Source organism: Pipra filicauda, unplaced genomic scaffold (genome assembly GCF_003945595.2).
Source record: "Pipra filicauda isolate LSUMZ 115617 unplaced genomic scaffold, ASM394559v2 scaffold143_size2779998_pilon, whole genome shotgun sequence".
NCBI lineage: Eukaryota > Metazoa > Chordata > Aves > Passeriformes > Pipridae > Pipra > Pipra filicauda.
In genome coordinates this window covers 111239-136594 of record NW_024103918.1, presented here as the reverse complement: position 1 = coordinate 136594, position 25356 = coordinate 111239, and the positions used below count along the sequence as shown (strand labels likewise).

The following is a 25356-nucleotide window of genomic DNA, read 5'->3' as shown; positions in this document are numbered from 1 at the left end:
TACTTTAGTAATTATATTTTATTATTTCCTTGAGTTTGAAAGCACAGAAGACTTGGAAAATATCCCTAAATTGAAGTAACTGTAATACAGAATCAGAAAAACAAACTGTTACTCTTGAGAGTAAACCTAAGTCCTAATATTCCTGTTGATTCCAGGACTCTAAATTCTGCCTAAAACTGTGCTAAGCCCACGGTGCAGGCACCAAAAATATAAACTGTTGAGTTCCAGATAATATTTTATGTACGTGTAGATATGTATATATGCATACAATACATACACACATATATATATGCCCTTTGAGCTGTAGACAATACTTTATGTACATATATGTACATATATGCATGTAGTCAATGTGTATATATCCAGTATGTAGACAATACATACACATACTTATATACTATGTGCATGTGTGTATGTGTGTGTGTATAGATTATATACATGTAAGTGCTTCTGCTCTGCAATTCACCATAAACATGACTTGGACAGACAAGGGCTAAACCCAGGAGTCTAAGAATGAAAAGCTGAGCCCATGCATTACTTTTTCACCTGGTGATGGTCACTGTTCCTTTGCCTATAGCTGTTTGCAATACTCCAGGGTGGAGACTGAAATAACTTGGACACAGTTCCACCAAATTCAGTGAAATTTATCTAGCATCAAGGGGGCCCTGAGAAGCATTAGGCTCCGTAGGTACCCTTACACAGGTATATGTGAAGATGCATGGTCCTCTGAGCCCACCTGTATGGACAGCGCCTTCAAGTGCACCCTCTCTGCAGGGTAGCAGGGCACGGGGGGAGCCCCAGCCCCAGCTGCTGCTGACCCTTGCAGGCAGATGTCCCCCCCAGGACCTTTATCACTGGCCCCAGGGTTGGGGGCCAGGGTGGCTCTTGGCAGGCCAGCAGGGAAATGGGGGACTGGGTGAGACCCCATGCCACCCACTTCTCACACCAGCGCCATGCCATCCGTGACACAGCTGCACCTCTCGACGATCATGTTGGGAAACTCGGCCGCTTCGATCTCGGTGCGGTTGCCCCTCTTGACCAGGTACATCATGGGTAGTGAGGAGCTCTCCGCCACGGCGCAGGTGCGCTCCCCGTAGCCGAAGTGCCGCAGGGGGCTGGGGGGCTGCAGGCAGCCCCCTGAGCACCGGTAAGCCTGGTACCCTGCCGGCTCGATGATCCAGTACCGCGCCCAGGAGAGCTCGCGGAAGCTGATGTAGTGTTCCTGCCGGCAGCAGGTGGACTTCCCCAACATCGCCTCCTCCCTGCAGTCCCCGGGGCCCCTGCGTACCAAGGGAGAAACGAGAACTGATGCTGTAACTGGAAACGGTGAAGTGGGGGAAATAATCCAAATAATCCCCCCTGTTAATAGCACAGATGGGCTCTGAGAGATGAAACTTGGCCCAAGCTCAGGGTTCATTTGAGTATTCAGACAACAAATATGGGAAGAGGAGAGGGGTGATTCAGCAGCAATTTTCTAACTCCTACTTTCTAACTAACACATGTGAGAGCAAGAGTTGCCCACCCTGGGTTGGCACACAAAATAATTCAGGGGCAAAATTACTTCAGAGACAGATTCAGGCTTCATACGTACTCATAGTCTTCCAAGTTGAGGGTGTAAAGCACCAGTTCAGGTTTGCCTAGGGCTTTATCCTTGGGGTCCTGAGAGGTGAAACGCACGGCTTTGGCCACTTCCGAGGCATAGCTGCCCACTCTCTCTCCTTCGATCCAGACCTCCAGGAACATTGGCTCCCGCCTCTTGTTTCGCAGCCAGTGATGCACAGCCTGTGTCACGTCGAAGTTCTTCCAGCCCGACTCGCGTATAGGAACCAGCCTGCACGACAGGGACTTGGCATTAGAGAAAAGCCCATCAGATAAAGCCTGGGCTTGCAGAGCTGTTATTGCAGCAGAATAATTTGCTTCCTGTAGATTGTCACATGCCTTGATTGCACAATCATTTTTGCTGAGCACTCTGGGCAAGCACCCACAGAAATTAACTGACACCTCAAAAAGAAGTATACATATCTAACAGACACTGAAGGGCTAAATAAAACCCTCTGTGCATGCTCATGTCAAGGTATTCATTCATGCTCAAACAGAAATAGGGTGGTGCAGGATTACATGCAACCTCAGTACTAGTGATGACAGCCTGTTAAACACCACTATCTCCCACTGCTCCTGTCCTAGCTGCAGTAGGAACTTAAATCTCTAGCCACTCAGAAAATGCCTTCAGGGAGTGTAAAACTTCCACAGAGCTCGAGGCTACAGAATCAGATGCTTTTTGCATAATTTACTTATTTAGACTAGATAATGAAACGGCCAATGGAAAGAATACCAGCAACCTAACACACGTGAGTTAGAGAGTGAAAGAGAAATGAACAAGGTGGAGGGTTTTAGAGGGGAACACCTAGCAGTACATGGCATCATTTGACACAGAACTAGATTATTGCAATGAATCTTCATATACTGCAGCCTTAGCATAATATCTGTTCTTATAAACTCATTCTGGGTTTAGAGGCTACAGAGCCTAATTCTACAGATGTAACCCTGTCAGACTGACCTGAGCCACAGCTACATGATACCCGAATCCAACCCAGAGGACCTGTAGCCCATAACTAGAGTCCTGCCTTTTCTTACCTGGAGTCTATCAGAGAGGTCCTGTTGGTACCATCGTGCTGCCGTTGCACCCAGTACACGCTGACTCTGGCATTGGAGACAGGCCTGTGAGACTGCCTGGCAGGAAGGTTTGCTCTGTCCAGAGGCTTTTTGAAGAGTTTTAGTTCAGCCATTGTGACTTCGCTGTTTTTAGGTATTCTGCCCTCCATGTCAAAGATCAGGTTCTGGCGCGTGGTGGTGTCTGAGTAGAGGACTTCTCCTGGCATACCTGTGCAGTTGGGAACAAAAAAGGTGGCCTGTCATTGCCATCCTGATGAGCAAAGGCTGCACATTTCATACACAATTATCATCACAACACACCTCTTCCATGGTCTCGCATTGAGCCTTGTGGTAGAGCCAGCCACTAAGCACACTTTTTCTAATGCATATTTGAATCCAATGTCTTGCAAATACCCTAATTCTTCTCCTGTCTCTCTGCAAACTGGAGGAATAAAATGTCCTACATAATTTGACCCCAAATTGAGCAGACCCCAAAAGGTGTGCATCTCTGTGCCAGTGCTGGGCATAAAAGCAAGAAACTGCACCACCTGAAATAAAGAAGTATTTTCATTTGCTGCCTAGAGTGCTATGTATGTCTTTTGAAAGCAAAATAAGCTCTACATGTCCTTGTATAGCCACCATTGTACACGATGATGTCTGTACAGCTGATTGCCTCCTTCATATTTCTCCTAGCCAAAAAAAAATAATCTAAAAAACAGATGAGGGAGAGCAAAACATCCTCAAAGAGATTGATTCCTGTTATAGGACTTGCTGTAGATTTGACCCCAAACCTGCAAGTTCTGCAGTTTCTACTGCCTTTATTTTTCTTAATCGTTTTTCCACCTGCCCAGACTGGTGCTGGGTACCAAGGCTTTCCTCTCCTATTAAGCTCCAACAGCAGTCTGCCTTTTGCAAGGACTGTGGGACTCCCTCTCCAGGTGCAAGGAGTTACTATTGCTCTTTTATCTTTAAGGTGCTGTTACATGCACCTCTTCTACCCAACTGAGCTTTAGAGCCAAACCCAAACCTCATTCTCCCCGTGGGTTTGCCTCTGCCGATCCTGAGGCCGGCCGCGAGAGAGGGGGCAGCTCCCCCTGCCAGCGGCACAGACGCTCCCAACGCCAGAAACGTTACCTGCGTTGCCAGGAATCCCCCTTAGGATGCCGGCCAGGCTCGGCAAAGCTCGGCGCTTCACCCTCTGGCGCTTCAGCATGGAGATGTACTTGTTCTTGACATGATCTGGGATAACCAGATCCACCAAGTCTCTCTTATGAAGTTTAGGGATCTCAGAGAGCCCCAGCTGCTTCAGGAATGCCTCCTTGAACCCTTCCTGGGTAAATGTTTGGACCGTGATGACCAGGCAGAGCATGCAGAGCATCCAGGCATACCTCAGGTCCATCCTCCTCCGTCAGCGAAGCAGCTGCCTGCCTGGCAGAGATGAAGGGGGGATCTCTCTGGGGCTGCTCTCAGCAGAGATGTGCTGGCAGGCTGCCTGAGCTGGACAGAGATCCCCTGCACTGGGGTTTTATAGCCAGCCTCGTCCCACTGGCACAACAAATTTCACAAGTGGGGACGAAGCAGAGGACTTGAAAGGATCACTCCCCTGTTGGTAGACACATGCCAGTTTAACACCTTCATCCACTGCAAAGTTAATACAAGAAGGTATAGGGGGGCTCCCAGATTCCTTCACAGGGGAGAAATTTCCATCTTTTTTTAATTCCCTGTAAATGTTTGCCCAGAAACACCCTGAGCTATCAGTGTCCTCTGTTCAGCCTAGGTAAGGGAGGAAACACATGTGCAGAGTACATTGCTTTAGGTACTGCACCATATGATTCTTAAAGGAAGTGTCAATTTTTACTGCAGGAGACTCGCTACCTAAAATAGCCAATATCAATCAGGAGAAGCTTTAGCTGGAAGTCCACTTTTATGGCAAGCATTAAAAAAATCATTTAAATCTTGGAGGGGGGGGAGGGAGGAAGGAGGTACCACTTTGATCTCTGGATATTTGCATCAAGTGTATGAATCAAGGCAGTGAATCACAGCAGTTGAGTGATTTATGTCCTTTTATGCTACTTCTGAATCACAGAAGGTGGAAGATGTACAGGCATGACATTTTAGAAAAATGTCCCATCATTCTTTATGGATTCCTGTGGGTTTTAGTAAATACTTGTGCTTAGAAGAAGAAGGTCTTTATGTAAAGGCAGATCACCTTTCAGTGAATATGAGAAACCGCTACACTCTTTCGCAAGATGGATGAGGAATATTGGTATTTTGGATGCTGTTAACAACCACAATAGAATGCTGGTTCTGGAGAGTGAAGCTGACCTGGAGGTTGGCATGGGGAGGCTGCATGTTTGCCTTGAAGTCAACCTTTAAACGTTAAGCTCACATCATTTTCTTCCCTGGCCTTTGCTGGCATAAGATGTGGAAATCTATTTTTGACACCAATCCCAGGAGAAGTGAATAGAAAAAGTAGAACGTGATCAACAAAAGTGCGAAGGAGCATGGCACTTGAAATTCTCATCCTCTCCAGCACTCACATGCCCGAGCACACACACAGATGTCCTCAGCATCGGAGGTTCTTTGGATTTTATACCTCTGTAAATGATTTAAAACTGGTCCAGTTTCATCCAATGGTGTGCCCTGAGGACAGTCTGGCTGGAGGATTCAATGTAATGAACTTGTACAAAAGCACCCCTGTTGTGGTTCATCCCTCATTAAAACAAGTGTCAGCGAGGCAGCCTGTTTTGTAGCAGAGGAAGGCAATAAAACCGTCTGAAAGAGCCTCACTAAACACTTCTCTTACAGCTCACTTTGTCTTTACAACCTTTTAAGAAACTTGTCTCCTTAAACATGATAAAGCCTCTGCTAGATGTTAAAAGGGTACTTTATTTAGCTGAATTGAGTTTTAAGGCTAAAATGGAAACAGATTACAAACTAGCAGCTTGTGCATGGCTCAAGGAAGTGCATTCTTTAATCTTGCCCTTTATGTAGCATCTTTCTCTGTGGATGAATCTTATATGTCCGTTTGTATATTCATTCAAAGTATATTGATTCCCAAGACACAAATAGCAGTCAAAAATACCCACTTTATTTGACCGCTTCAGCTTCAACTCATGTAAAAAACTCCTGCTTTTGCAAATAAGAGGAGGGAAGGTTTTTTTCCTGAAATCCTTGTGACCCTCTCAGCCCCTTTGGAAGGCTCCATACTCCACGTTCCCTCCCTCAGGACTCCTTCTCCAGCTAAATGGCACATTACTGATCCTCAGGGGCTGGGACAAATGCAGCCACACTGATGAACTGCATCAGAAGGTTGGGTTGGAAACCCCACGGAGCAATGTTCAGGTGGCTGATAAAGTTTCTTATATTAGATTCTATAAGTGTTGGCCAGCTCAGTTCCAGCAATGAATTTGTGTTCATAGGATTAGAGTCACCTGGATAAAACTGCAGGTCATGGATTCGTAATGGTCTCTCTCTTATGTCACAAAGATATGATCCCATATTTATTTATCCATCCAATTAGTCTTTGCTCCAGAGAGTGGTCCTGCTGTGCAGTGAGTGCTCTTGAAAGAGCCACAATAACATGAAATGAAAATGCCTGATTGGTCCAGCAGCACCCAGCTTTCTGGTATCCGGATGTGATTTCTCCCGTGGCTGATGCCAAATCTACCAGGACTCTCCACTGTCCAATGTGTATTGGAAGGTGATTTATGGACTTCACAACTAAAATAAAATTATTGACCAAACACAGTTGAAGCTAGGAAGATCAACTAAGAAGAAAACAGAGGATGTGGATTGCAGGCTTTTCACAGGAGAGTGATTATCTGGTCCAATTGGAGGATTTGCCATTCCACCTTTGTCATGCAAACAAGAAAAAGTCAGGAATTTTATAATAGCTCTTTTTGTGTAATGTGTATTAGAACCTGCATGGCATATTCAAAATGTCAAACAGAGAATTTGAAGAGGCTGCAAGGGATGAAGTATGAGAAAGTCCTGGTTTTAATAAAAGCCAGTTAGTTCCTAGCAGAGAGAGAATCTCTAAGCTTTTAATTTTGTTATAAGCAGTTCTCTAAGACATTTGCTGGGCATATCCAATGCAATGATTTTTGGTAAATGAATCCAGTGGGTTCAAAGACAAAGTGTCAAAGGCTTACCCTAATTATGTAGCTATTATCCTGGGAAACAAGAATTTTTCAAATGTATTTGCAATATTGAGGATCTGAATATTTAACTTTTCAAGATTTGAATTGTCACGGACACAACTCTTTTGTATTGCAGCTGGGCTCATATGAGAACAGCCCTTGCTTGAGTGATGCGAAAGATAAAAATTTTTGTGTGGTCCAAGACTTGCCCATATTTGTGCCACAAGTTTATTGTACAGAGATGGGAGCACAACTCTATGGAGATTTTAGTCTGCTTTTCCCCAAAGCTAGGGCCTTCTAAATCTAGGAGTGAGGAAGTAAAAATAGTAGTGGTTAAGATGCCGATATAAACATACCAAGTTTAAAAATAATTCAAGTATAAGTTCTGTTTGGTATTCTTTTTCAGCCTTAAACACATCATGTTTTACTTAGCTAACAAAACACTGCAGAAGAGGCTGGTCATGTGAAGAGCTGGATTAGGAATTTCAAAACTGGAAGTGAACTGCAAGCTATGCGTGAAGGCATGCCCTTCTCACACTGCCTCACCAATGTGTCTCATCAGCCACCTGACAGTGCTTCAAACTGAATATTCCCACCAGCAAACCCAGGCTACACACTTTTAAGTGGGATTTCACTGGCATCTTTGGCTTCTTTCTGGACTGGCATGGTCTGTGCTGGCGGCGGAACCCCTGTTCCTCTGCAGGAACTGGCCCAGTGTGAAACAGGTCCAGACAGCAAGCATGGAGCTCACAAGCCCACCAGTGGAAAGCTGCCCCACTGCCAGCAGCCTGATTTCACACAAAATGGGTTTATGACCAATTTCTAAATAGTGGCCAAGTCAAAAAGCATTTCCATTTCCCACCTCTGAAGCTGTGTAGTCCTTTCAGCACAGGATGAGAGTGAGGTGTCACCAAGAGCAGGAGGTGACATTCTCTGGGTTGGTGGCTTAGCCTGCCCTTGGTGCAAGCATGGCTGAGGGGGCAACGCAGCACAACACTCGCCCCCCTGCCAGAGAGGCAGCCCTGTGTGCCCATAGTGCCTTTACAAGGAGCGAAAAGTGATGTATCCCTCACTCCATCAACCCTGTGTGACTCCAGGGACAATGGAAAATGACCAGTGGTAGTTACTCAGTGAGACTCTGTTACTCCACAGAGGCAAGACCTTTCAGAAATTTGAGAAATTCCTCTGACACAAAGAGCAAGTGAGCAGGCCACAGGGTTACTATCACATTTGCTTGTCACTTTAGCTCCAAACATCATCAGCCACTGGCCTGGTCTAGAAATGCTCTAATTTGTCCTGTACTTGTTCCTTGAAAATGGCATATGCTTGTTGAAAGATAGTGGAAACTCTCTTGCCAGGGCAATGACTTTCCATCCTCCTCTACATCCAGAGACAGATACTCTTTTGTTAGTGTATAGAATCATAGAATGGTTTGGGTTTGAAGCAGCCTCAAAGACCATCTAGTTTGAACCTCCCTGCCATGGGCAGGGACACCTTCCACTGGATCAATTTGCTCAAAGCCCTGTCCAACCCGGCCTTGAACACTTCTAGGGATAGGGTACCCACAGCTTCTCTGGGAAACCTTTTCCAGTGCCTCACCACACAGTAAACGATTTCTTCCTCATCTCTAATCCAAATCTCCCATCTGTCAGTTTGAAGTCATTACCCCTTGTCCTATCACTACATGCCCTTGTAAAAAGTCCCTCTCCAGCCTTGTTGTAAGCCCCCTCTAGGTACTGGAAGGTGCTATAGGGTCTCCCCAGAGTCTCCTCTTCTCCAGGATGAACAACCCCTAGTTCTCTCACCCTGTCTTGCTGGGAGAGCATGAATAGCTTGCTCAGTGTACAGAGACAGAATAAAAGCACCCAGGACTTCCGTGGGGCCAGTATAGCTCACTGGAGTTTGTGTGTGTGCTCCCCATGGTCTCAGCCTGCTCTACAAGAATGTGGCATGGAAAAGTTTCAGAAGAGATATCCTGGTAACACAAGACATCCAGTTTTATCCATCTCCCAGGGCCAGACTGAAAACAGCAGAGCCACTCAGTGTAGTGTGTTGATCTGCACTAAATCCTTTATGCTGGTTGTGATTTGTTGCAAAAATTTGGCCGTGTTAATTTTTGTGCCAAATGGTTTTGTGCTCAATAAGGTATCACGTGACTTCCCTGCCTTCCAATCATCCCTGTCCACCCTCCAGTGAGCATAAAATCATAAAAGGGACTTCATATCTGTGTTGTGAGCACTGACTAACATGACTCTGGGAAAGAGAACTTCACATCCCATGTCTGAGATGAACTATGGTGACTCTGAACTGATAGTGCACAGATCTCTATCAAAGGCACTGCAACCACAGTCCTCAGTGTTTACTCTGCCTGCCAACCAAGGAGCCAGTTTCACTAGCAAGTATTGTGGTCCAAACAATAATCTGAGCTATACAGAAAGTACTCAGTTCATTTAATCTAGGTAAAAACACAAGCATGTTTTTCCTCATCACTCGTATAGGCCATACTGGAATGGGGATCTCCAAAGGAAATACCTTACAGATATCATGTCCTGTTGGGTTCTGCTCACAAATGCTGAAGCCCCAGGCAGCAATGGGGATAATGTTCCCTTATGCGTCTATCCCACAATATATCCAGCATGGTAAACCCCCATTTTATTTGAGAGAGATATTGAAAACCTGGTTTGATCTTGAGCTGAATTCATTAATTTCTGGCGCTGTGTATCTCAGATTTCATTGACTTAAGCACATCTTCCATAGGCAGCTTCTGCTTTCACTCACGGGCTTGTTTTGTTCAAATGGCCCAGACAAAAGGCTGTGTGTCTGAAGAGAGATGGATAAAATGTCCAAAGTACCACCATGTTCTTGGTCAGCTGATGCCAGCTGGCTCACTTGCAGGGTTTGTTTTGGCAGTGTTTGCAAAGTGCCAGTGTTCTGGCAGAAAAGAGATCTTCAAGATTCTTTCTTTTTTTTTTTTTTTTTACAGAAAAGCAAACACAACTGTTTAAATACAGCCTTTTCTGTCCCCTCAGCAGTCTCCTCCCCACTGCCCTAGTCTGTGCCTTGTTTGTAGCTGGGGAAGCAGGATTTGTTATCACCCAGATGGCTGCAGAATAGGCTGCTAAGCAAAACCGCTGACATTTAGCAAATGCAGTTGAATCAGATAAACAAGCATAGGATCCTAAATTGCTTGCTTTACACCAGAGTCCACTTCATTAAGGAATGTCCCCATTTCTGAGAAATAGCTGTATTTTGTTGGAGCACCACTTAATTTTCTAATAAGAGCTCACCTATCTGCCTAATTAAAATGATGCTTTTTCTTTGCAGCTGTGTGTTTACACTGCAAAAGTTTATCAGCTTTTTTTAAGAGTATGTTTCTCCTGCCCTAATGAGAAAGTGAGTTCCCACCTCTGTTCTGAGCAGGCTGGTGAGGAGAGGTTGCACAAGTTCTCCCTGGCCTTAGCAGTGACTGCTGCCGAGTTGGGCTTTAACCAACGTGTTCCAGTGAATGTCACGGCGAGGGCTCAACGTGTGACCCTCTTAGTTGTCTGTCCCAGAGCACATGCGTCCAGCAGAAGAGAACCTGAGTGCAAGGGAGGCCTCAGGCACGCTGGAGCAAAGTGTGACAGCCAAAGGTTTTAATGCACATGGTGCTAAGAACAGAGCTGGGCTCCACATCAACGCAGCTCTCAGCTCTATGGGCTTCTGAAAGTCTGGTGCATGTCCCCCAATATGAGCCAGCAGTGTGCCCAGGAGGCTAAGATGTGGCACCTGGGGACTTGGTTTAGTGGTGGGCTTGGCAGTACTGGGTTAGTGGTTGGACTCAATGATCTTAGAGGTCTTTTCCCACCTAAACGATTCTGTGCCAAGTTTGTGTAGCAAGTGGTTACACAAAAAAACATGAAAAATGTCCTCATTTTCCTGTCATGCTAATACAGTTGGAATGCTATTCATATTGCATCTCTGGCAGTGAGTAGCCTGGCTTAATTATGGATTGTATTTCCTCCAATTAATTTTAATTCTAATAACTTTTGCTTCACTGAACAGACTTTCCTCTTTTGCTAAGAAAGAGAGAAAATTAATCACTTTTTCCCAACTCAGATAGATAGAAAAAGAAAAACTCTATATTCTAGCTGCTGAAATTTATTTCTATTACCAGGAGAAGCTGCAAAGGTGGAAAGATTATGAACTACATGTTAATGCAAGTTGAATAATTTGGATTACTAACTTTGCTGGAAGATATTTTTTTTTTGCAAGCCAAAAATAAAGATGAAAGGTCAAGATGAGTGAGATCTAAAGGGAACCTCTTCTGCTAAACATGATGAGCTGTTGTGCAAAATAGTAATTTGTTAGTGGAGTGCAAAAAAGGAAAAGGGCTGTTCCTTGCACAGGAAATTACAAAACCCAGTGCAAGATTGTAGAAGACAAAATTAAGTCATAAAATGCACAGAGATGACAAGAAAAAATGGATAAATACTTTAGATGTCTCTAATTTGGTACATCAGGTAGAGTGCAGAGTAGCTGTGCAAAGGCTTCCGCTAGTCCTCACTGAGATATTTAAAATTAACTTGAGCAGTGCTTTAGAAAATACACTGGTAGGCAAAAAGATATCTGCAACAACAGGAAAATGAGCTGAACTACTCATATAGTTGTTTTCCATTTGTAACATCTGCTGGTAAAGTGGCTTTGGGGCTATTGCATGTCAGGGGGTTTACACCATGGAACTTAGATGTATTCACTTTCAAAATAATTATTTGCACATGGCTTTTCTCCTTGATGTTAACAGCACACTAGTGCTGTGTTCAAGAGGATGATGAAGTGGAATTCTGAATGGGTCCAGCAACAACACCAGGCCTGCCTTATCTGCATTCTGAGTGAGCTGGGCTGATACTGGTGCAAGATGTTTGAGAGGTTTCTGGGGGAGGCAGGAGATTCAAGACTGAACAAAACAATCTTCTTGGAAGCTATGATCTGGATCAGACTATAATCCCTCATTCTGATGTTTAATGTTCATTCCTTTCAAACAGAAAGAGGTAGCCTTGACTGGTTGTAAGCACTGTATTGAACTTTCACAGGCATCTTTTCCTTGTCTTCAAAGTTCTGACATCTCTTCTGAAAATGGTCTTAAAGGGACATAGACTATTTAAAATGCATTTTAAAAGATTTTAGATCCGTTAATAAAATTTCAAACTGTTAGCATTAACTCATTAAATAGTTTTTAAAATCTAGTGATCTGGTTACTATTTATGGTGATTCATTATTTATCCTGTTTATTCCATTCCTCTTCTGTCTAGACTGGATACCTTGTTACAGCTCTGAGAACTACACAATAATAAATATCAAAATATCCCTCTAATTTTCTTCTGTTTTCAAACAATGTTCAGAAAGGAGGATGTGTGGATAGACTGCTTCTACTCAAGCAGTTACTACAAAGGTGTTTTCATTTAAATATTTATATTATCATGATATTGCCTTTGTAACTTTTTTTGAATGCTATTACTTTTTCATGAAAAAGACTTCAGTAGAAAAGAACTGGAGAAAATACAGTTATTTGTGTATTTGACTTCAAAACAGAACACAAAAGGGTATTTTACTTCATGGCACAGGTTAAATTATGTAATTTCCTGTCATGCACTCATATCTATGTAAACAAGGAGTATAAAGTCTCGGATATAACATGGCCCTTATAAAAAGCAAAATAAAGCTGTGTGACCTGACTAGTTTTAATCCTTTTAGCATTCATACTACAGGACCCTGGGAGATGCATCATGGTCATTTGATTTTAAAAGGGAATCTAGCCACACTTGGCCAGGTCACTTGAAGCGTGAAACACAAACTCCAGTTGTTTGGGGTTTTTTTTCACTTTTCTTACCTAACCATTTGCTTATGCAAAAGCATTAATCCAGGAGTGGTCAGAATTTCCATATAGCAACTGAATGCATTTCCAAACCTTAATTTTACATTCAACACATGATTCTGCAGGAAATGCCATGCATTTGAAGCTGGTATCTGTTAGCTTTCCAGGCTGAATAACTAGAGTAAAGACATGATGTCCAAAATTTATTTTACTTATGCAGCATGGCTGCTTCAGTTCAGCTTCACCAGTTGCCAATGCAGATTCCAGGGTCTTTTGACAAATCATACACGTGGAGAAGACTTTCAAAGGTATGAGAAGAAATTCAGAGTCTTTTTTTCATTGAGCAAAACTTGGGTGCCTAGTCTCTCTTCCCTTCTTTGATTCTAAAATAGAGCAAGGAATATTTTACCTCTGTGACAGCAAAGCTGGAAATAATTACTACAATTTGAGCGGAGACATAGATGACATGGGAATTAATTTGAGATACTTAATAGATAAGATCTGTTGGAAGATCTCAAAGGCAGATTACAGGAAAACAGTGTTTTCAATGAAGTTCAAGTTCTGCAAATCCAATGGAAGGAATCTGACAATTACAATGTGAAGCAGACTCAGAAGGCTGGCTCTTAAAACTCTTTGGAGGCTGCACCACTTGATTTGTTTTAAGTCCCTTGTGGTAGGAAAGCTTATCTCTGACCTTCACCATGTTCCAGGCTGGTAAACTCTTAAACACATGCTGTACTAAATGAGAAAATACTTCAATGCCCAATGGGATATGTAAATATACTATTGCTTGGGCTTGCCTTGAAATGGATCTAGAAACCATAGCAATAACAGAATACGGTTGTCTTGTTTGCTAAGTGGATGGGAACTGGTTCCTTAACACAATTGGATGTCCTCTGAGAAATGCCCATACAAGTCCCAGCAACTGACCCAGACAGGGCCAGAAAAGGTACACCATGTTTTGAAGGCAGAAATAGTTTGCCAAGTTGTTCCCATGTAACACTGAACCTTTCTTCTCTCCTGGAGTCATTCTAGAAACTTCCACAAAGTGGCTGTGCCACTTTACAAGACTTACTTTTAACTCCTCCCAGATTAATTATGACCACTCACTTAATTATAATCTGGTATATAATCTGAATATCTGCTTTAGTGAATCTAAATACATAAACATCTGTTTTACTAAAACTGTACATAATACCAATAGGAAAGGAGAGCTGAAAAAACTGGGGCTGCCTTCCCTGTTCTGTACCCTCCAGATTATTATCTTGAGTAAATTGCTTTGGCGAAAATTTGAGGTCCATATTTAGACATGAAAATAAATAAGATGATTTTCAAGGGCACCAGCCAACCACAGCTTCTACCAACAAAACTCTAATCACCAATAGACTCTAACAATTACTGTACGTAAAATATCGAACTAAAACAAGCAATATTCCTCTTGCCATCTGTTACTACTTAATTACAGGGAAGAAAGTTGCCCATTGATCCATAGATCACGTGTGTGTTCAAGCTCAGCTCACGGTGACTACATACTTTTATTTTCTACACAGATAAGGCCACACCTTCACTCCTGAGGCAATGTCAAACATGCCAAGTCCAGCTGGAAGAGATATGAGGGAATACCTTTATACCCTTTGCAAACACTTGAAAGGAGAAAAATGGAGCAGAAAAAAAGAAAGTGATCCAGAGAAAATGAAATCATCACAGAAAAGGAAATATGAGAAAGGATGAATGAGGAGGAGGAAATAAACTACTACAGAAAGAGGAATGAGAGTGTGGATAGGGAGGCACAAGAAGGGGAAAGCTGGAAGTTATAGTGATAATATGTCCATATTAAGGAATGGACAGATTTAGGCAACTCTTCTGCTTCCCTAAAGTGGAGGTGCCAAAAAGCACACAGCGATGACCCACATGCCTGTGGTGTGCCTTGAGCAGAAGCCATGCACTTGAAACTGGCTGTATGCTGCTGCTTCCCACCATTTCCAGTCATGCTCTGTTAAAGCCAGGCCCTGGGTGCAGGAACTTCCGTGCTGGAAAAGGCCACGCTGCCCTCGGTCGTGGCTGTTTGCCATTGCGACAGCTCTTCACAGGTTCCTGCCTTAAGCCGCTTTGCACCCTGACACCAATCCGCCCCCGACACTTGCCCCTCACGTTCCCGGCACCTGACCCCCTGCCTGGGCTCACCAGGATCATCCTGCTGTCATTAGTGGCCCCCCGCGCTCGCCCGCCGGGGCGTGTAACTGCAAAGGAGTCAAGTCGCTGCTGCAGTGGAAATTGTAACAGAGACCTCCTCAGCTCCTTGCAAAGCCAAAATCTGAATGTAACAGACCTATTTCTAGAGGCTGGGATGCAGAAACCAACAAGAGATAAGTATTGGTGCAAACTCCCAGGCAGAACACAGAGGCTAAAAAAGTAACTTAGTTCTGCTATTTCGAGATTTAACCTGAGATTAAAATGAAATCAAAGCTCTTTGAAATCCTCCTAGTTGGCACTCTGAATTTTTTTCACCTGTAAATCCGGAAATAGGAAGGGGGAATTCTTGCCCAAGGGAAAAAACTATTACTCATTTTTAAAGTCCTTTAAAAATTATTTAATCTAGAGTGCTATTCAACTATATTATTTTTTTTCAAAAATATACTTACTGTAAATATAACCATCTATAATGGTTAAGTTTTTGACGCTTCAAAAATACTGTAAAATACATTTATAAATGATCAAACAGTGTGTTTGATGCTGACATTTAAAGGGAAATCAAGCCAGTTAACCAGAAGGGGTCATCACCAAGGCATTGGAACTCCGTTCTTACATCTAAAAGCTCAGGATCTCACTGGACTCTTTGCAGATAGAGTGCATATAGCAGACCAACCAGTTTAATAACTAGCTTTCTCAAAGTTGTCAAACTGAGTAGTATTTGGAAAGAAAAAAAAAAAGAGAGGAAGGAAAACTAGCTTTCCTCTTTGATCTATTCTGAAGAAAACCAAGATTTAAGAGCTTTGTTAACAAAAATTTACTCTCAATCCAAGGTTCCAGCAAACCCTCCAATGGTTTCGACTGCAAGAACTCCTGGAGTGTTTTGTGGTTCCTGCACAATCAATCATCCAGCTTTCTGCTCCAGGGAAAGCAGAACCTAATGCAAAGATGCTAATGTCGGTCCAGGTGTCACCTCAGCACTGGGGCACCAAGAGTCAGTCAGGACAGCTATGGAGCACAGAAGCTCTTGAGGACACTGGAGTTCCTCACTAAAACTAACATTTGTTGTACTCAAAAATGGGAAGACTGTACAAGCTCTCAGTGGTTTGCTATTTTACACTGGTGACAAACACACCTGCTCCCTGAGGCACGTAAATCCAATGGGTCAGGTGGCCAGGTGCTGGGAGAGACCAGATTGTGACAGACAGTTCCTCCATCTCTCTCTCTCTCTTGGGGAGCTCTCTTAATTACAGTTAGTGCTATGCCACCTATGCATTGACTCCCTTCAGCTGCTATACACATAGGCATTAAGGTAATACCTATATTCAGAAAAGAATGAAGTCATCCACGTTGCAGGTCACCTTGCCCTAGTTTTGTACCAAAGTGTGCACATCAATAGCAGCTGCATTGCAACCAGTTAATAATAAACCTAAAAATCCTATATATCAGTAAGAGATTCTCTACAGCTGCGACTACCCTAAAGAACGAGGTTTAAATCTTTCTCTTCACAGAGGTGAGTGATGAGGAATCCCTTGGTAAGCATTGTCTCCTGGTAAGCATCAGCCAGCCTATGGCAAGGTTTGGCAGTCATTGCAGCTGGGTGTGGCAGTGTTTCTAGCTGGGATATCCATACAGAATCCCAGGAGCACTCACAGGGACCTCTGTGACACAACCTTTTTAGACACAATGAGGATGATCAAAAGCAATGACCTCCGTGCACAAAGTAGGGACAATAATTCCCCATTTCATATATCAAGTTTAAATGCAAATTATGTTGCAATATTCTTACTATTCCCCCCATACTTTTCAGTATTGCTGTTTTCGATTGCAGTTTCTTGTGCATTTTAATAAAATTCCAGTTTTCATCCAAGTATAACTTGCTGACGATGAGAGGAAAAATGAATCATGCTCAAGCATCAATACCAATGTTCCATTCACCATTACCCACCTGACAGAAAATGTAAAAAACTCCCCAAAACACAAATTACTATCATATATTGCTAGATATATTTTGTTAAATATTTTGCATAATGGTCAATTACACTGATCAGTAGAAATACATCCCAACTTCAGTGCAAAGCAATTTCTACCTTGAAAATAAACATACTATCTATGATAAGAAGCAGCACTACAAAAATAATTACTAAGTATAGATCATTAATTTAAATCAATACTGGCTGCTTGCTGATTTGTATTATGATTAGAGTTCATTTAAATCTATCTGTCTAGATTTTTCAATTTGTTTATTTTTATTATAAACTTATTAATGCTCAGACCTTTCAAAGGAAGACTCCATAATGCCCACACTGCATCCTTTGCTATACTGAGGCTTGTAAACACATTGTTAGATGAAGGCAAAGATTAAAAGATAGCAAAGGGCTGCCAGGCCAGAAGCCTGAATTAAATCCATTAAGTTATATTTGAATAGGCAGATAAGTAAGGAAGGGCAATCTGGGCTGATGAGTTTCTTCAGAGAGAAGGAATCATGGTGAGAGTTGCCACGCATGGCAAAGCATCAGGCCACCTGCTACTCACCTCCAGAGACTATTGATGTCCTGTTAGGAGTTCACCCATCAAGGGATGTCCTGCTGTGATAAATCAAACTAAAGTGACAGCGGAGTCCCTCAGCCATAAGGTCATTTAATAAAGTAAGGGAAGAGTCACATAAGTGTAAACACCCCGCACACTTGTTCAACTTGGTGCTAAAGAGCTGTTGAAGTGGATATGGAGGATGCAAAATAAAAGAAAGATGGAAGAATTTTAAATTCTATTGACCTGCTCCCTAGGTCCTGAGGGTGGTTTTCCATCTGCTCTAGCAACATGATTAAACGTTTGGGAACTAATGACAGTATGTGGCTTTTGTCACCAAAAGAACAGACAGTGGTAAACAAAACCCTATTTACAAGAGGTAGGGAGGGAAATGTGGCTCTGCTGTTGAAATTACAGATAAACAAAATCACACCACTTAGCTAAAGAGCCTGTCTAGACAGAGGAAGAAGAAAAACAAATTACAAAAGCTTGATGTTATTCTTGTGAGAAAGACAGGGAAAAATTATTTTGTAGCTAGGCAAAAGTCTTCGGAATGAAAAATGTCAAGATTGCAATGTCAAGATTACTGGATATCACCTATTTTACACTACAGAGTAAGATAGTCTAGCCAGAGCAAGCCCTTCCTAATTTTGAAAAACATGGCAAGAATCAAAAGTACGAACAGCTTTGGAAATCAGTGAGAAAATCAACCAAACAAGAGTTTTTCCAGAAAAGGCAGGATGGAATAATAACTCTACTACACTCATGCCAAACAACTTTTCCACCAATATAGCCCTAAGCAGAAGAGAATGTGATTTAAAGTTAAAATAATTAACACCCTTCAACAACAGTGGGATTTCTTTATTCCAGCAGTGAATCTGAACCACTCTGCTTTGAGCTGAGAACTTTTGTGCCATTTTCTAATTAACATAACTGTTACAGACAATTTAAAATCACAGATTATCCACAATGCATCTGCTAGATAAATTATGAAGTTCTGTCTTGAAATGTCTCTCAGTGGCTGCAGATAACCAGAACTTCTCCCTTTTCGTTGAATGAAAAGGGGGGAAGGCACATAGCACACGCACAGCCAAATGCTGCTCTCCACTGAGCAGGCGCTCCTGAAAAGTGAAAAAAGGATTTGACAGAGGAAAACAATTGTGGATTAATAAAATGGCACGAGCAGGAAAGCAGCTTTTCATGCAGGGCCCTAAGTAATCCCCATCGTCTGAATACACAGGAACACGAGGAGTTGAAGAGGCAGGATCAGGATGGTCAGCTGGAGGAGATATTGGCTTCTTAGCAGCTGGAACACTAATTTCTTTCAAACATAAAAGTCAACAGATAACTAAGAGGTTTTTTCAGACCTAACCTTGCAATGTCCTATTTATTTTCAGTTGTTTTTAGAATGGGTTGCTGTTCTGAGACATCAATACTGCTTCATCCACAAGACTGCAGGTAGGGTGCAAACCTTTGGAGGCAAGTGATCCCTGGTTCCCTGTGACCAGTTACATTTTTATCATTATCATAATCTTCTTCTTCCTCATATGACCACTGCTCATTGAGGTCATGCCAGTCAGGGACAAAGGATGAAGACAGAGGGCGATGAGGATGGTTTGCAATGCTAGGTATCAAATGACTGTTGAGGGAACACCAAAATAAAGAGTAGAGGAGAGGTGGACAGCAGAGACCTGCTGTACAGTGTTTCTGACCTGTTGTCTGGAAGCAATTAACTCCTGTAAAGAATAACATGTCCTTATGGATGTCTGGGAATTGGTCTCATCCCAATTCTGTCATAGACTTATTAACTTAAACTCCCTAGGTTATGGGGTTTTTTGCAATTTATAACATTTGAATGGAATTTCTATCTTCAAAGCTGTGTGGACACAAGGAGCTTTACATATTTCATGGAACATTCAGATTACTACATTTAATGTATTTCAGAGTTACCCATCAAAAGAGGTGTGGCCAACAGGTCAAGGGAAGTGATTCTCCCCCTGTATTCTGCCATTATGAGACCCCACCTGGAGTGCTGCATCCAGCTCTGGGGTCCCCAGCACCAGAAAGATGTGAACCTGACAGAGGAGGGCCAGGAAAGAAGGCTGAAGCACCCGTCCTATGAACACAGGCTGAGAGAGCTGGGATTGTTCAGCCTGGAGAAGGCTCTGGGTAGACCTTACTGCACCTTCCAGTACCTAATAGGGGGCAAGAAGAACGCTGGAGAAGGACTTTTACATGAGCAGGTAGTGATAGGACAAGGGGGAATGGCTTTAAAGTGAAAGAGGATAGGTTTAGACTAGATATTAGGAAGAAATTCTTTATTGTGAGGGTGGTGAGGTGCTGGAACGGGTCTCCCAGAGAAGCTGTGGATGCTCCACCCCTGGAAGTGTTCAAAGATGGGCTGGATGGGGCTCTGAGCAATCTGGTCTCGTGGAAGGTGTCCCTGTTCATGGCAGGTGGGATGGAAATAGATGATCTTTAAGGTTCCTTCCAACCTAAACTATTCCATGATTGTATGACCGTAGTGTGTGGCCTGCTCCACTTGTAACTGTACGCTTGCCCACTTTATCAGATTTGGAATTGTGAAATCTCTCTGGAAACCTCTTTTTCTATTTTTTTTTTCTGGGGGGGGTTGAGGATGCAGTAGAGTGGTGCAGGGGGCGGGGGCTTATAAAATGCTCTGTTTGGTTCTGGTTTTAGCTACTCGAAGGTGCTACAAGGTCTCCCCGGAGCCTCCCCTTCTCCAGGCTGAACAGCAGCTTTCCCTGTTACTTGGGGTTATTTGGGCGTCCCTTCCCTGAGGGAGGCACTTGAGGGTCTAGGAGCAGAAGGCTGGAGAGGCGCAGGGGCAGCAATACTCCGACGGGAGCAGCCAGAGACCCTTGGGGCCGGGAAGGAGGGAGCTGAGGCAGCAGGGAGTGAGGGCAGCAGGCGGCGAAGGCAGCGAGGGCAGCAGGGAGCGGGGGCAGCAGGAGGCGAGGGCGGCGGGGAGTGAGGGCGGCGGGGAGTGAGGGCGGCGGGCAGTGAGGGCTGCGGGCAGTGAGGGCTGCGGGCCGGTGACCGCTGACAGCCGGCCCGCTGGGGCCCGGCCCGGCCACGCATGCGCGGATCCAGAGTCCTGTTGCCGGGGATCGTAAGTTTGGGCCGGGACCGCCCGTGCGGTGACGGGACGGGACGGGTAGAAGGGAAGGGGAGGGGAAAGCAGAGGAGAGGCCGCCCCGGCGCAGGTAAGGGAGGGCGGGAGCGGCGCTGTGCGGGGCTCCGGGACGGGACGGTATGGTACGGTACGGGATAGGAGGGGAGTAGGCGAAGCGAGCCCGGGGCCTCCGCAGAGGGACCCCGGCCCTCGGCGGGCTCGGGGCGGGCAGCGCCGGCGGGGCAGCTCCGGGCCGCCCCCTTCCCGCAGGGGGCTGAGCCATCCCACCCTCCTGCTGGAGCTGAGGGACCGGTCCCTGCGCCAGTGGCGAGCCCGGGGCTTTCCAGTGTGTGCCCGGGAAAACCGGCCCTGCCCGCCCCGGTTCCACGCCCTGCGGGAGCCGGGAACGCTACCGTGGTCCTGACCCAAAGCGGGAGCCGGTTTCCCGTGTCTGGACCCCCCCTTGCTGCTGCACAGCCCCGCCCGTGGGAGGTCTTCCTCTGCCCTTTATCTTCCCGGCAGCTGACTTGCTTAAAAATAATGGCTTTCGAGAACTGGAAGCCGGGTCTGATAAACTCTGATAAGAGCCCATGTGTTGCTTACGAGCTCTGCGGTTGTGCTCATTTCCAAAGTCTCTTCGAAAATGTCTTCTCTTCCGCCAGCACTAAATTTCAGCGCTTAGAAAGCAACGGTACAACTTTCGTGTGGGATTTTTTTTTCCCCCTCTCTCTTGTTTTTTTTTCTGCGATAAAACACATCGGTTGGGACAAAATTTCTTCCCTAGCGTGTCGCACAGTCTAGCATTTAGTAAATGCTTTTTTGAGAGGAGTATTCCGTGCTGTTTTCCTGCTGTTTGAAAGGAGAAATTGTAGTTATTTGTATTCTTGTTTTGTTTTGTTTTCAGTGTCCAGAATAGTGCCGTCGTCAAAGACGTGCATTCCTCTTACAGAGGCATGGTATCCCAAAAGTAGTGTCCCGGGACCTGTGTGATGAGGACCTACGATATTTGCTTTTGAAGGATTCAGTTTTTTGGGGGAATGGTTTCCTTACGAATTTATCGGTCAGAAGTCTGTTCTACATGAGGCGCTACATGGGAACCATCAAGTTAATGAGATCCATGAAAAGAAATATTTGAAGTGAGAAGCCCCAAAATTAACAAGAAATTGCCCTCACTATGCCAAAAAGCCTTTTGTATCAATAGGCAAATCTTGTGTGTTCTTGTTACTACGTTATCTGAGGAGGTCGGTTGACTAAAGTGAGGTAGATGACTGTTCTCTTAGAAATACTGTTTGTCCTTTCTTGTTTGTGATATGCTGTAATTACTGTGCTGTTCTTTCAGTCAAATTATTTTGAGAAAGGAAAATCACACAGGATTTCAAGAGAGAGGACCATATGTATTTGTGTAGTAGTTCTTTTCTATTTGTCAATAATCGCAAGGTTTTGACATTTGAGTACAAAGTTCACAATCTGGTGCATTCACATGCTCATCAACTAGGCACAAAATCTTCAAACTGCTGTTGGTGTAATGTCTAATGCCCTCTGTGTTCCCCAGAATCAGAATCCAGGCTGGAATAAGTAGTTTGATGTTATAGATTAAATAATAGAGAAGGTTTTTTGAGGGGGAAATCTTCTGTAGTCTTCCTCAGATGTCTGTAGAGGATGTGGTTTGTTAGATGTCTGGAATTCTTCACTGGGCACTGCTGGTAGCTGAACCTGTCAGTTATTGCGAAATACCTTACATGTGAAGGGGAAAGATTGTCAAAGACACCTTCTCTTCTGAAGTAGTTTCGTGGTTGGATCTTCCTGCACTTGTTATACTTGTAATATTAGTACATCTCACGAGCACCAATCAGGCTTTTCACAAGGTTGTTTCACCTTTTCATTTCTTTTCTTTTCTTTTCTTTTTTTTTAAGGGAAAGACGAAATGAACCCTTTCTTTTTTCTGGGTTTTGGACATTCTCACCTGGTCCACTTCCGAAATAGAAGTGAATTTTTCAACTCAACAAATGAGACCTACTGCTACAGCACTGCCCAGGGCAGCACGGTGCTCCAAGGAGTAACTTTTGGCGGAATCCCGACGGTCCTGCTGCTTGATGTAACCTTCTTTTTTGTAAGCCCAGTTTGTGTTTCTTGTATTGAAAATACTTCTGGCCTTTTCAAAAGTTAAAATTTTCAGAATTGTCTTATTTATCAGGTTGGGATTTGTTTCTGAGAGTCTTCAGAATGAGAAATGAGCTACGGCCATCCTGGGAACATCAGAGCACTTTTCAAGTGTTGATAAATGTTTGCATACAGGTGGGATGACAGTGTTACTGTATGTTGGATGTGTAGATTTAGGGAGAGTGCAACATCTGTATATGGAGTCCTGGTGAGCTTTGTGGTGGTAGCTTAAATTTCTATGTTTTATCTTAACTGCAAGAACATTTGGGTTTAAGTACTGGGTACCTTTCCAGGAAGGGGACACCATTGCTAACTTGATTGTTGTTCAAAAGGTAATAAAGTGCGGAAAATCTGTCATTTCACCAACTTTTTTAAAATTAGATTTCATGAAGCTGTTGAGGAACTAGTGTACTGATCAGCTCAATTCTGACAAAAGGTAGAATGGGATGAGTTGCTGTCTGGAGCTCCAGGACAGACCTGAGACTGCAATAAAACTTATGGTTATTTCTGTAAGTTTGGCCTAGGTGGTCTTCAGCCCCCAGAAACAGGGATGCAGACCTGCTGCAAAGTGGCCTGATAAATGTGTTTGTGGTAGTAAAATCAGACTAAAAGGATGACATAGTTCCTGAGTTCTAGAAAGCTATTGTAAAGAAACTTAAAGTACCTGTGTAAGGTTGGAGCTGGTAGTTCTGTAGGAATGTAGAGAGTGTTCCTAAAAGTTACATAATGGGATTCTTTGCTATTGATTTAGTGTATGCAGCATGCTACCATAAATCTATTTTCTGAGGATGTACATTATTTACAGCTCTCTGTGCCTCATGGCACAGCATTTAGTTGAAGTGTTTGGAGGGGCTTTCTTTTTTTAAAGCTGTGACTGAATTTTAAGACACTGAGTCTCAGCTTTAAAGTTCCTTGCTGTTGAACTCTGGTCTCCAACAGCATAAGGTAGAGAGTTATAGGCATTGTAGAAGACTCCTCTCTTCTTCAAGTACCGAGTACTGCAATTTATTTAGCAACTCTTGTATTTCAATTTTCATGACACATTTAATGCAGATCCCTTTAGTAACTGTCAGCTGATGGATTTCTGGAGTAGGCTGGTTTCCAGAGGAAGTGAGTTTTATATATTGCATTCTCTTCACATTTTTGTCTGGCAATCCCTCCTCATAACTGTAGCCAATACTCAATACTGTAGCCAAATATTCTACAGTTGTCACAGAGTCTAGAGAACTTTCCTGCTCGCATCAAGTTTAATGGTCAGATGAAGGAGGAAGATAATTAATCTTCCCTGCTGGTGGAAGGCTCTCATAAGAAAGTTGTATTCATTGTGAAATGTGGAAATTAGCTGTGTAATCTTGATATGTAGATAATCCTGACATGGGTCCTGGCTGCCCGGTTGGTATTTGATCCCAGTAAGTTACATCAGTAACACCACTTTCTAGCCAAACAGGTATGGAATGTAAGAAGAACTGGAAGGTGAGGGCATAGGCTACATATGCATAGAAAACAGGCCTTGTTACTTCAGCTTCGTTGCTTTGTGTAGAGCAACTTCTTTCTTTGAAAAAAAAAAAAGAAAAAAAGAAATGTATCTATGAAATACATAATGATGAGGTTTTCTCCTTGTTTTCTTAGTCGCTTTCAAAAAGCGAAAATACGGGAGGAAATTAAAAAATACATTGCAGAGATCAAATATAAGTTACTGGGGTTTGAGAGTTATAATAATATATTACTTTGGATAAAAATAATTCTTACACTTGCGAAAATATTTGAGCTCCCGTCAGCCTGTTTACATCACTGTTTGAAAGTCAAGTAAAATTGCAAGTCTCCCATCATAGTTCTGGTCATTAAGTGATGAATAATAGTAAAAGTGTGTGCATGAAAGTTTTTACTTCTTCTCAAGTGCTACTTGCTCCTTTTCCTGTCATAAACCTTCATGCACTTGCAGTTCAGAACTAGTTTTGCATGCAGTTCTCCTCCTTTTTAAATTAGAACAGGAGGGCAGATGTCCTGATCCTTTGATCCCAGATGGGTTGGTTATAGACCAACATGACTGGCATGTGATGTGTTGGCTGGCATGTGATAATTGATTTAGGAGCTAGGACAGCATTTTTTGACAGTTCTTATAATAATTATTATGAAATAGGAAAAATAAATATTCAAAAGTATTTCTTTTTATTTTCTAGATTTTAATATTACTGTTTTCCATTATAAGAAAGAGATTCTGGGACTACGGTCGTGTTGCTCTGGTGTCAGAAGTTGAAAGGTAAACATGCAATGCAATCAGACTGATTTGTTGAAACCTTTTGGGGAATGTGGAAGTAAGTACAGTAAATGGCTTAAAATAAGTGCATTTGTATCAGTTAGATATGTTTGTAATCACATGCACATGTTTGTTAAAAATGTCCTCACGCTGCTTTGTGTGAAACACATCCCACTCACAGAGTTAGTTTGTGGTTTCAGTCAGAAGTTGTGTGTCTGCCATTGTCATGAATTTCATTCTGCATTTGTGAGTTAAGGAAGTGGAGGTAAGAAAATAGGCTGCTTGTCTGCTAACGTGCTGCACACTGATGTTTGCAGTGTGTTTCTGTGATAGAAGGATGCTGTTTTGTTTATCTTGGCTCAAGACTTATATCTGTGTAGCCTGCGCCATAAAATTTCTGAAGGATTCAAAAATAAAAATATATCACTGCAGATTT

General features: G+C 43.3%; 2 protein-coding genes across 4 annotated transcripts in view; one reads left to right on the top strand and one right to left on the bottom strand.

Annotated features, from left to right (window-relative positions):
* Positions 1-4558, bottom strand: LOC113983639 (left-right determination factor 2-like). Its single transcript, XM_027712974.2, has 4 exons — positions 3787-4558; positions 2635-2881; positions 1592-1831; positions 1-1280 (listed from the first exon to the last, which is right to left on the bottom strand). The coding sequence occupies exons 1-4, from the start codon at positions 4049-4051 to the stop codon at positions 941-943; spliced, it is 1092 nt and encodes a 363-aa protein (XP_027568775.2). The 5' UTR covers positions 4052-4558; the 3' UTR covers positions 1-940.
* A 14065-nt stretch (positions 4559-18623) lies between these two features.
* TMEM63A (transmembrane protein 63A) overlaps positions 18624-25356 on the top strand; it is a 34882-nt gene continuing 28149 nt past the window's right edge. For 2 of the 3 annotated variants that reach the window (XM_039378677.1, XM_039378678.1), the window contains exons 1-4: positions 18624-18641; positions 18765-18825; positions 22417-22613; positions 24844-24923. In XM_039378677.1, coding sequence (XP_039234611.1) covers positions 18639-18641; positions 18765-18825; positions 22417-22613; positions 24844-24923 — 341 coding nt within the window. In that variant the 5' untranslated portion in view covers positions 18624-18638. Of the gene's footprint in view, positions 18642-18764; positions 18826-20531; positions 20595-22416; positions 22614-24843; positions 24924-25356 lie in introns of those variants that run through there. The other variant, XM_027712971.2, reaches the window with a different exon arrangement.